Source organism: Bombus pyrosoma, linkage group LG6 (assembly GCF_014825855.1).
Source record: "Bombus pyrosoma isolate SC7728 linkage group LG6, ASM1482585v1, whole genome shotgun sequence".
Taxonomy (NCBI): Eukaryota; Metazoa; Arthropoda; class Insecta; order Hymenoptera; family Apidae; genus Bombus; species Bombus pyrosoma.
In genome coordinates, this window is record NC_057775.1 from 10319499 (window position 1) to 10333092 (window position 13594).

Here is a 13594-nt window from a genome sequence, read left to right on the forward strand (position 1 = left end):
TAGACTTTACCATACGTACCTCGAAATTATGGATATTATACCGCAGTAATTCACTTAGAGACACCGAAACGTTATTTCACGAAAAACGCCCTTTCCCGATTTAATATTTTCCGATCTACAAAAATGACATTTCCACAAAAATCTCCAAAGAAATTTTAACTTTCACGAAATATCAATAGGGTATTTTTGTCGACCTTCATATTGACGCTTTCGAATAAACATGTATTTTTTTTAAATCTATCTTTTGTAGTACATAATGCAATACATTACATATATATATATATATATATATATATATATATATATATTTGCATTCAAAATGAATAGAATTCATGTTGTAAAATTACATGAAATTATTGAAAATGAAATTTTAATGCAGAAAGTACCAGTTTATAAGTATTTCTTCCATTATCGATACTATCTGGTATTAAATTAAGTAACGAACGTAATCTTTTTCTCATATTTATTTTCTATCCGATAAATATTTGTAAAGACTCTTATATCTGTTTTTATTGCTTTGTATTTACTTACGTGTGCGTTCAATCGCGTTTAACGGGGTATTGCACATATGTAATTACTTTCAACGTTGTGATCCATCATAATGAAACGTGAAGAAACTCGATATTCGAAAAAAGGGCATCCAGAGTCATCTTTTTACAGCTTTGTCGTTTTTTACTGGAAATAAAGTAATCATATTTCTCGACATAATTTTATTCTACATTAAAAGATGAAGTCTATACAGTGTCGATTTTACAGGCTTTTCATAAATACCGCGATTCCATAAACGAGAGAAAGCTTTAACTTTGAACATCTCGAAATATAATTTTGACAGATACGTGAATAGTATTCCAAATAACTTCTCGTTTGCTTCTGTCAAACGATCGCAAAATTTAATATTTCCTTGTTTCCGAAAAGATATCATACTATCAGAATTTTCCTAATCAAATGCCAATGTTTCTTTTAACGCTTTTACTCCCAAATTGTTCTCATGAATGTTGGAAAAACGTTCGCGCCTTAGTTTGCGTACGAGTCAAATTACTATGCAACAAAAAGAAAGAGAGAAGGAATTTAACACAATTGCGATTCATTATTCCGCTAGACAATACCAGCGTTTTACGAAGAATAAAATTCAAATGGTTCACGAGGAAATAGCAAGCATTGCGCTACTGAAGCATCGCGAAACAACAACAACAAAAATAAATCAAGTCCTTTGCCGCAGTGGGATTTGGTCGAACCATTGCCCATTGTCCACTTTTTCCACGTCCCTATGGTAGTGAATCTGTTTGCAGCCATAAATTCAATTCGTATTGTTCGCAAGAACGCTGAAACAGAATCGCATCGTGTAAATGAAGCTGGAAACAAACTACTGAAACACGAAATTATTATTATACTAAGAAACCACGCAGCGTAATGAATCATTGTCGCTGTATAAGTGCTAGCTTTTCGTATAGCTTACTCGGACGATTTAGCTTATTCGAAGGAAATTTGGAATTTTAATTTTCCAACACCGTAGAACTCCATTTATCTGAATTACGTCTATCGAAACGAAATTTTGGTTATCGCCTGATTAATTGAACTTTTGCCGATTAAATTCGCTTGTCCGTGAGTTCCTATCGTGTGAACGGAAAATAACAGATAGCCATAGATATCGAGGAGTTTCTATTATATGAACTTCAATTATATAAACTATCTGTTGGTCGATATCTATTCGGATAAATGCAGTTCTACTGTAATTACAATAGTAAATACGTACGGATTATTCTATGCTTTATAACTATCTCCTACTTAGAGTGGATAGCGAGTTTCGTTGAAATTTTTATCGATTCATATATTTTAAAAAAGGAGTCATAGAGAATCTCCTAAAATTATAAATCTGTAAAATCCCCATGAAAAATTACGAATCGATCATTTCGACAGTTCTATAGATCTTTGCCGATAAATAAAGAAACTTGCACGAAACAAGGATACAAAAGGATAAAAAGAAGTATAGGGAGTAATCAAGGCCAGTTAAGATTTGTGCCGAAGTGCCATTCGATCGATTTGCTCGGTAATAAACCGGTTGATCGATAAAGAAAACATCGATCGAAATAGACAAACGTGCGGAGAACGCTGGTTAATGAACGATACAAGGAATCATGGCACCACACTATTAATCTTTTAATTGGTCGTTAGAATCGAAGGGAATAATTGAAACAATTAAACGGGGAATTCTAACTTACGATTGAGTTTTCTCAAGACGTTCGATTCGATTAGAAAAAGGTTTACGAGATAGAAAACGGGAATAACGATCGGGAAGTATTGTGTGTTTCCCACGACAGTGTCGATAAACGATAATGGACCCTTGTGTTTGCCATATTTGTCTTGTCTAACGAAACGTTCCTGTCCGATTGACTGTGTGTTTACCGATCCTGGACTTAACAGATAGCCGCTCATTGAATGCGTCAGTAAATCGTTAACCTTCGATTTCACGATGGGACTTCTCTGTCCGCATCTTTCTTTACTCCTTGTCTCCTTTGTTTTCTCCCTTTTTCTATTTTTTCGATTCGGACGCATTTTACGCCAATAAAATCGCATACAGTGGCTACAAAAATCATCGTACGAGGGATGTCCAGATATTAATAATCGTCGGTTTTGAAATAACAACGATGCAAACTTCTTTTTATTTGCAACTTTAGTATATGTACTAAGTTAATTTTCAATATAATCAGCAGCCCTATTTCAATGCTTATCGTAACGATAAATATGAGTTTTTGTATACGTCATACACTTTCTTCGTCATTCACTTCCGCCGCTTATACGTAAGCATCGTCTTGCACACTCCCGTAAATCATCATTTCTTGCGAGAAACGTTATCATTGATTCTATAAGTACATTCAATCTCGGTCTAGTCTACACTGTAGAAAGTCTACTTTCTGGACGACCGTTTATTATATCAACTACATGCATATCAGTTATTACAAAATTACAATTACCATTAGATTTATATCAATTAGGCTCAAGTATTCGTACATTAAATTTCGTATTATTTGCAGGTATTTTCATATGGAAACTAAAATTTCATATTAAAGTTCATAAATAATTATCAAATAAAATTTCATATTATAAAAATGGAAATGAAATGATTTCCTCGTTGCGAAACTACTTAGAAATACTTCTTGCGGTCACTGTACTTGCATGAAGGAATGGAAATTTGGTGCGAATGTTTCTATTAGTAAGTAATTGAGTTTCGAATATCGATTCAGATATACATATTTATCATCGATGCAGGTGGTTGTGAAAATCACGTCCGACCGTCAGTGAGTTTTGCATGGTAATAGTATGTCGATTATAGGAAATCTTTCCGGAAGAAGCAGTCTCGGTGAGGTATTACGAAAAAGGATTTTCTTCTAGCGCACATAGTGCTTGCAAACTATGAAAATCTTGTATAAAAAAATTATGCAAACTGTCATTAGAAAAGATCTCCTGAAACTTCTATTTGAGAAACCTGAATGTTTGAAAGTTTGAACATACTTGTCCTTTTGTACAAATCAAGCAAATATAGGCAAATTAACGAGCGAATCAGTGAGAGTCTTACTCATTGATCGCATCTAATACTATGTCTGGTTTGGTCGAAGTAAACGACTTAAAATTATGTGACACAGGTCTAAGATAATATAACATAAAAATGATAAATTCACGATTGAACGAAGATCAGACGAAAATTAGACGTAAAAGCGGGAAGTCATGTCGATGATTAATCGCTATACGTTTATACGAACGCGTTAATGCTCGTGCTGAGAAGCGAAACTGATGGATCTTCCGCCTCGACCCGATAATATTTCAGGAAGTAGCCGAGCTACGAAAGAAAATGCGATGACTGACGTGCAGTGCGCTTCCTGAACGCTGCTGAACACTCAAAGCTTTACTATGTATGGAGATGTTTCTTACCTTTGAATGAACGTCTACTATAGGAATGAACTTTCAGAACGAATAATATATCGTTTTCTCTAGGTTCAATAAGAAAATTTTGTTTTCAAACGTTAATAGTTGCATAAACGTGTAACAAGAAATTGTCGCAAGCAATTGCGAGCTCGAGTTCTAAATAGCGTTTCGATGCTTTTTGGTCGACACTCGTCGTCATGCTTCATGATTCAAAATAAGAGAAAAAAGTGGTACGATCGTCTATCTAAATTATTAATAAAAGCCTGTAAAAGCGATAATTTATATCGACATTTTCAATCGAAATGGAATTCTTTCCTATCTTTTTCAACAAGTATGATATAACGTATATAATAATAGTAATAATATAATGTATAATATATAACGCATAGTATAATATATCACATAGTGTAATATAACCTATGATTGATATACAATGTTTTTCAAACTATCGCGAGTATCACCGTGCGAAAAAGAAGAATGGTGAAAATATACTTTTAAACCGACTGGTATACTCGGTAAAGAACAAACGGGGAAAAGTAACGAAGCGATAACCTCGATGGAATTTACGCGTTATAAAGTCTGTCGGTTTCTTTGACTGATAACACGTATAGCTGCAATTAGGTTAATTAGACAGCGACAGTGCGTGAACACGCCACAGGCAGTGGCGGATTCAGAAAGGGGCGATTCAAGAGTAATAAAATATAAAAATGCTATGACAGATTTTGAAAAACTTATTAGGTATATAACTAATGTGAGTTTAATTGTTTGTATCGAACAGTAGTATCGAACAGAGGTATTAAAATATAAATTACAAGCAAATTTTAAATCTCGTAAAAGAAGATTCATAAATGTACCTGGTCGTGTACTTTTACATGTTTTGCCCCACCCAAGAAAATCACCTGTATCATCTACTTTTACTGGTCACGAGAGCCATAGGACGCTTACGTTCTCTTTCTACTCGCACTATGAATCAAACTTACCTTTTATATCATTTACTATTATTTATTTGTTATAAAACTTCCGGGTTAAAACTGACCCGCAGTTATATTCCTCTTTGGTTTACACCTATGGTCTACTTTTCCAAGCTTAACATCTTTCATATATAACAATTAGTTCTGAAATTTATAACTTAAACTTGGGCTTAGAATTATGTCTATAATGTAATAGACAAATTATGTCTATTACCTCTTATGTTCCTTATTCTCTATACTTTTACTATTTATATCCTGTCAGTGTCTAATCTTCAGCAAGATACAGATCCAAACAGGAACGTGAAATATAAACTAAGAACTAAGAAACTCTAACAATATAAAATTAAAAAATACAAAAATATAATACAAAATTATAAGTTATGAAATTATTCCCTGTTCCTGTTTGGTCCTCCTTCTACTTTCTCTCTCCTGTTCTCCTCTCTCCCTACTAGCGACTTACCTTTTATATAAATTATTAAAAAATTCAACAAATAGATACAAAAATTCGTAAATTCTAGGAACACGTGACATCGAGCTGGATAAATTTAATTGTCTAATTTTACGAATTCATTCTTCCAGAGTAGACAGCATTTCATTTTAGTAAAGTATATGATATTTCGTTATATACTTTATAATATTTCGTTATAATATTTCATGTCGATACTTGGAAATATTAGCAGCTTTTGAATTATACTAGCGCATGTTATGAAATGGAATGTTTTATCGAATGAAACATTAAACGCACATAATCCTATCAAAATATATATTCAATCAATGTAATTTAATATTACCGTGACGATGCATCCAATATGGATTATGGTGAAGAGTGGTGGAAAAAATGGCTCTGTACTACATGTGGAGTTTTATATTTGCTATCTTTTATTATCGAATATCCATTTTATTTTACACGTATCATAAAATACCCATTCTATTTTATCATTTCCAATAATAAAAATCGGCATGCTATATAACAAAATATTTTTTCGCTCAATTTCTAATAATCCTTGGATCAGTGTTTTCTTACACGAATAATAAATATAACGACGAATAACAACAAACAAGAAGATTTACGTTATCGAAATAAAAAAGTATAAATCAACATGAAGAGATAGGTCCCCTAATCTTTGTTGACCAAGCATTTTTATTTGACTCAAGGATTTCCAATAATAGTATCAATAATACAACGTACAAAAGCAAATGACTTGCATTATCATCGTAGGGAAATACAGCAATTTTCGTGTTTATATTGATCAAGCTTTCTCCGCGTACATCAATTTCCAATGACAATTCGTTCTCATAATAACATTACATATAAGACACAAAATAACACTATAATAACACTAGTGCGTACTAACATAACACGTTCCCTCTTCGTTTTCTCGCTCAATAAATACAGGCCGTCCACGCTATTAGTTCCCAGCGTTTTTCTCGTAAACGATAAGTATGAGGAAAAAATGAAAGAGGGAGAAGACGAATGATTCAAAGTGATCTACATATTTACGATAATATTTTCCTCGCAAGTGCGTAAATGCACGTGCGTTTTGCAGCTGCGCTATTCTTTTAAACGGAAACCTTCCGTTTCGTTTTGCGTACATCGAACCCTCTCGTCTTCTACGAAAAAAATGTATTACGGTAACATGATCGAAAATTGATTACTAATCTAAAACTAAATATTTTAACTTCAATTTTGTAGAGTTTATCATATAAAAGACGAAGAAAACATAAATACAATAATATTGCGTTACGTCTTTTCCCGTTTTTGACACTCTACAAAATTAAAGTTAAAATATCTTTTAAACTAGAAAATGCACGAGCATTTTCACACTTGCGAGAAGAATATTGTCCCGAATATGTAGATCACATTGGACCATTCGTCTTTCTCCTCTTTCGTTTTTTCCCTCATGCTTGTCGTTTATGAGAAAATCGCTGAAAACTAATAGCGTGAATACCTTATATATCCAACGGACATGAAGTTGTTGTTTCGGCATTCCTTAAAATAAAATTGCAATAAAAAATGTTAACTTCTGCGAACGGCCATGAATAGATTGAATCTAACGAACTGGGATTGTATAGGCAGTTGGGAAATTGGAAATTTGTTAATTAAGGTCAACTCTCGTGCACATGGAAGCTAGGTGTCAATGTAGGTTCTAAGATAGCATCGATTAATTGGTTTAAAATTAAATTTTTTTATCTTACATAAGCAAGGAGTTCATTTATTTTATTTACTTGGACGCGTTACAACCGAATCGCTCTCTAGATGAGACATCGTTACGTAAATGTGTAATTTCTAAGGAAAATTCTTTTTCTTCTTTCTCCAATGAAGAACAAGTTTCGTTATCGAGTGGATGTATTCCGGGAAAAAAGCATGCAAAAGGTTGGGAATAGGTGAAAAGTGGATGAATCGATTTTGAAAACTGTAGTTGTGTAGGTAAGCGAAAAGTTGGGAATTTGTTAATTAAGGTCAAGTCCCGTATTCTGTGCGCACGTGAAAGTTCCCATTACGTTTCTATCTTTCCATTGTAAACTCTACAATGCAACAGACTGAGAAACTGAGTAAAATTAAGTCTAGTAATTTTGTGTAGCCACTAATTTTATTCAAGTAAAGCGTGGTAAGGTCTGTTTAAAGGAAGAGTGATTAGCCAAAATTATAGCATATTTTCTACAATATAATATTTCCTAAAATTATAATAAAACGTAAATTAATATATTTTAATAGTATTAATAGTAGTATAGAAACACGTGCAGAGTTTCATAAATATGAAACAAATTATATATAATTGAAAAGAAAAAGTGACAATTTTTGAGTTACGCAAATATGCGCATATTTTTGACAGACTGCGCTTTGATTATAATAATTGTGGACAAATGTGTGACAAATTATAGACAATTAATGGCAGTAATCTGTAGAAAAATACCACTAACGATAGAATTTTCTTCTAAAAGTTAATATTCAGTAACAAAGTTAACATCTTCTATCGTCTTGTCATCTGGAAAACTCTTTATCCTAGGCTCCTTCGAACCTTTCAAGACACAATTTTTTTAGTCTTAGAGAAATTATTTTTTATAATTTATTAACAATAGAAGCATGATATTATCGAATTATCCAGGCACGTGATCGTCTACTTATTGTTTCCAGCAGGATATTTACACGAGCAGCGAACTCTTAATAATTCCGAACACGAGCCCCGATATAAATTATTATATTCTTGCGTATTCATCGTCATTGACCATTTTTGTTTGCGTTCAATCTCGACAAACGGAGAATCGCAGTATCGCGCTGACGTAGAATTAATCTCCCAGCGATCATCAGTTTACTGTATTTATAATTTATCAAAGATTCATTTCGCGACTGCAACTATAGAAAAAGATTGCCAGAGCGACTTGATTTCAAAAATAGTTTTACTTTAATGCTACTATTAACATCGAATGGTAATATTTCTCGAGATAAATGTGCAACAATGTGAAACGTGATATACAAATTGTGACAAAAACAAATTCGATGCTCACAATGTAGAACATCTCAAAAACATAAATCCTACAATTCCATAAGACCATTGTTTGTCTTTATTTCAACCATTCACCTTCTAGTACAAAGATAAATTGCGGGTAACATCGAAAACTAAATGTCATCCAGCATTCATGACACGTGAACTTTCTTTGTTATCTCGATATTTACGTAGAATCAATTATTCGAAAAACGCCCACATATTTATAAAGAAGAGAGCCTGTATTTTATATCATATTCCTCTTTGCACTTAGTTGTATTTTATTGTTAAAAAAAATTCCATGTTTTCATTGATAAACGTCATCGTGTTATTTAGCGTTATTTTTAATGTTAAGATAAAAGTCCACTTGAGAGTAAAACTATCGCGAATTGCTCTCCAGAGTATCTTGACGTAGTGTCCACTTGTGAGAAATACTCTCGAGAGCAACTCGCGATAGCTTTACGTTCAAATAGAAACCTACCTTAATGTCAAATCCCTGATAGCACGGACAACAGAGTATAAGTGAGAATTATTAGTTTTCCAGAGAAAAATTTACTTGCAACCTTCTTGAATATACGATTTTGAATATACAATACTATTAAAACCTAAAATAAGATAAAAGAGCAACAAAGAAATTTACCTGTTAGAATCGTGAGCAAAGGACACGGACACCTGTCTTTAATCTATACTACCTTTAAAGTGTTGACAGCGACTATTTCATTTCATAGCGACTCGTGCGGTTGCTCTCAACGCACTGCCCACTCTTACGAGAAATACTCGCGAGAGCAACTGACAAACGAATACACAGTGAAACTGTTATTGCTGTAGAGCTACTTTCGTGAATATTTCTCGCAAGCTGACAGGACACTGCGTTGAGAGTGACTATCCGATCTGACAGTGATTTGGATTGTCGACAGTCTCGACGCCTGTCCATTTGCGTACACTTTCGAAAGCAACTGGCGATAATTTTACTCTCGAAGGAAGATGCGCACCTATGTACTTTTAACACGTTAAAATCGCGCGACATATTTCATCACGCGATTCACATCTAACGATTTCTTCGAATCGCTTCGCAGAAAACGCCGCATTGCCAACATCCGGCGTATCGGTGACTTTGACGGAAGTGCGCAATGAAGCCAGGACAGATACGACGTTCAGACGCTTGTCAGAGGTAGACCGCAACCTGCTAGAGAGTTTGGATATCGGTCGTTCCAGGCCCAGACCCACCGGTCGATTCCTCACGATGCACAAGAGACGCCGTAAGAGGCTTACCACGAGATCCTTAACCGAAGAGCCTGGTATCCTGGACGATATCTTCCACGGCCTGGTTCAGGTAAGCCATTGATCAACGAGGATTTAAACCTTATATGTATATACGTAAAAAGATGCCGTTTTCTCGGAATCGTATCCACTGTTATCTATAAGATTCGGCGTATCTTACGATACGTATCGTTTCGATATTTCATTCGTGTTATTAAGGGAAGTTGGTTAAAGGGATAGAACGTATACAGATTTTATAGGATATTAAATTTTATATTTGAATAAAGTGGAAAGCTTGTAAGAAAGGAATATATAAGGAAAGGATATCATTGAATATTTTATAAACCATACTTCTTAATATTGGATTAAAAACTTGGAAATCTTGAAGGTAAACTATACAAGGTTTTTCGTTTCTTCTTCTTTTTTTCTTTTTTTTTTTAATATCAGATTAAAAAGTTGGAAATGTCGAAGGTGAAACGTAACGAATGGGAGAAAAGCTCGTAGATTATTTCTGTTTAAATTGTTCTTCAAGTTTAGATCGTGACATAGTGAATTACAGTTTAAGACAAACTAGACTACGCTATCTCGTGCTATAGAACGTCGGGAGACTTTTGAGCTAATATTTTGAAGTTAAGTTTAGTTGTTTATATTAGTATCTTCGATCAAAGTTGTTGAAAGCTAGTTCATAAATTACGGAATAATCGTATCGCGTTATATCTGTGTCAAAGCTGTGTTCATTACCTTGGTAATAAAATACATGTGACGTGTATGAAATCGAAAACTAGATGGAATAACGTTCATATATTCCGTTCGAAGACAAATGCCAAGTTTGTTAATTTTTTTATTTTTTAATATCGAAACTTTCGTATCTTCGTGTTTCCAAATCTTCAAGTTTGCCAATCGTCTAGAAGAACGTTCCAATCTTTCAAGTTTCGAAACTTGAAGACCCCGGAACTTCCCGAAAATTGATATCGATACAAGTAACGCGAAGAAGAAACTTCGCGAAACTTCAAATAGTCTCCCAACCGAAAGGTAGTCGTTTCCTTTTGAGATACTGTTTTAAACTTTCCAACAGACAGGATACATTGTTTACGGCATCGATATAAGTACCGAGGATTTGGAGATTCGTGAAACTTTTTGTCTTACATATATATACTTTGAAAAATCTCGGTACGAAATGAAAATTTTCGATCTGCGTTTTAATTTTCTTCCTGTTCTTCGCTTCAATTCCTGGAAACAATATAAAAGAATATGACATACTAAGCGGAAACTATAACTTTCCGATTTTTATTTTATTTTCTATTATTTTATTGACCGATTGGAAAAAGAACACATTAACGATGCAAAAGCAGGAAAATTACCCAGGTGAGTGAATAATTGAACTAAAATTGAAATAAAACACTATAAGTGCCAAAATTGAAAAATTTTGATTGGAAACTATTCTACGTACCAACGAGAATACTGTAGTATAGAATTTATGTGCAATTTCCATTTCTAAATATTTATTAATAATGCTGGAGAATGGTTTCACGATGTTGTCTCTATAGAAAAAGATATAAATCCCAGTAATCATTAGTTAACTGATTTTTGGCTTCTGTTTATACCATCTATCTAAATGATTGGAACATTAAGTCGTTTTCACAACTAACAGGTAGCACGAACGTAATTTTCTTCTACAAATACACTTTTCTTTTTCATGAATTTGGGCTAATCATGTATTATCATGCCTAAGTTTTCTTTTCCTCCTGAAAAATTCGTTTTTTAGCACTTACAGGGTTTTTTTGCAAGCACTCTTCAATTAGTAATTGTAATTACTGAAACTAGTTATGGTTAATACTTAATTACTAAGTAATATCTAAGTACTTAAATAAAATTTAATTAGCGAATATGAATTAAAAACTAATGAACTAAAAACATCCAATGGGACAAACAAGATCTAAAGCGACATAGAAGGTTGTTGATATTAAAGTAGATAAACGAGATGATTGCGGAAAAAGATCAGTAGATGCATGTAATTTGCTATTACATCCACGACGCTTCATTTTTTCCGACTGATTTTGTACAACTTATTAGATCGAAATAAAAAAACTGATTAATGAACGAAATCGGTCCGGCTAATCGGATCGATAAAATCCGAAGTAGTTAAGACACTTAAACTGTTATGTAATTGAAGCGGAAAACCGATGACACCGGTCGAATGATCAGAACCTTTGTGCAATTTAATCGGTTAAATGCTAATACATTGCTGGTCAGTAATGATCGTGATGCTGGGTGAAAGTCATTGATTCTGCTTAGAATTTACACGTTCATTGATTCTCATGTTCCATAGAAAAAGGGAAACATCGCTGTATTGCAAGAACAATAACATCGATGTGAAAAACGTAATTTTTTAAAGAATAAAAAAAGATCGAGTTTACTTAATCATGTTTGTAACTAAATAAAGAAAGAAGATGTGTGATTGCAAGATAATTTTAGTTCACAGAGAAGAAATAATAATGTCAATTTTTTCTTTTTTAGAAATGCTGGAAATATGTTTTTTAATGAAAGGAAATATGAATTTTTCATTGTACTGAAAAAAGGGATTACACTTTAATAGGAATTATTCCTGTACAGTTGTTAAAAAAATTTACAAAACACATATACATAATTTCTTAATGTTCAACATGCTGAAATTTCAAGTGTGATTTCCTTCATTTTAATTTCATCTGTTAATCAGGATAGTTGTAAAAACGGCGAATAATAATCTACGTGTAGCTAAATTTGAACGAATCTTTTGTTATACTTATAAATTTAATAAAATCATGACCCATTCTATATATATATATACACACACACACATACACTCGGAGGATCAATATTTCATCTTGTGCTTAATGGCATAAGGGTACATTTAGCAGCATATCCATCCAAGTTTCAATTTGTTCCACCCTTTTAAAGTGAAAGATGAAGACCTTCTATCTAAAATCCATTTGAACCTCCTTACACTTTCGTTATTAATTTAAATTCACGTCGATTTTAAAAAGTTGAACGTCAATATCATTATAGGAAGTGTGTGCAAAATATTCACGCGCATTCACTTTAAGATAATATATTATCTAATGTCAATTAAATGTGCTTACACGTTCTTAAATTCTATTATTTAAAGATACAGATGGTCATATCGTTCTAAAAGTAAAATTTTACTTGTCGTTCGTTACTGTTTGTATTTTTTTTTTTTTTTTTTTGTAAAATTCAGTGATAGAGATTAATTTCATTTATGTAGGAATGATTTCTGTTACAAACAATCAGCCTTGTCGTTATCGTTCATTACAAACTTGTGTAGCTTGTTTAACTATGATACGAAATTTCGCACGATATAATTCTTTTTCCTACGATCATCTTCAATAATAAACTGAATATTATACTATCTAAATCGTGACTTAGCAGCATAATATTAATATATATTTGTAAATATACAGTGTCTCAATTAGATCATCTAAATATTATTTACGATTGAATGAGAAGCTTATCAGGACAAAGTTAAATTATTTCAGGGCGCAATTTTTTCCCCAAGGTCGAAAACTATAGGGTATTATTTAAAAATACACCAATAACCTTGAAATCTTCTAGAAAAAATGAACTTGAGAAAAAATTCTTCCCACCGTTACACGTGCTTCTTGAAATAGTTTAGCTTCGCTCTGAGAAGTTTTTTCATACAATCGTAAATAAGACAGATATCTAGGTAACCTCGCGTAACTGAGATATCCTGTATACGGCCAAAAAAATATTATTCACAAAACAATTAAGTATTACCTATAGATATATATATATAAAAATACTAAACAGTAATTACATCAATTTAATTATTAGTCATATCCTTAATTTGCTATTAATTCTGTTCGCTAATAAACGAAACAAACGCAAAGGAGCATGTGGCAAGCATTCTGTGAAACTTTCGTATTCGATACGTTCAAAAGT

The 13594-nt window shown here is 32.9% G+C and overlaps 1 protein-coding gene across 12 annotated transcripts in view; it reads left to right on the forward strand.

Annotated features, from left to right (window-relative positions):
* Positions 1–13594, forward strand: part of LOC122568366 — a 133689-nt gene that overhangs the window by 105466 nt on the left and 14629 nt on the right. For all 12 annotated transcript variants that reach the window (XM_043728025.1, XM_043728020.1, XM_043728024.1 and 9 more), the window contains one exon: positions 9454–9710. In XM_043728025.1, the coding sequence (XP_043583960.1) occupies positions 9454–9710 (257 nt within the window). The remainder of the gene's footprint in view (positions 1–9453; positions 9711–13594) is intronic.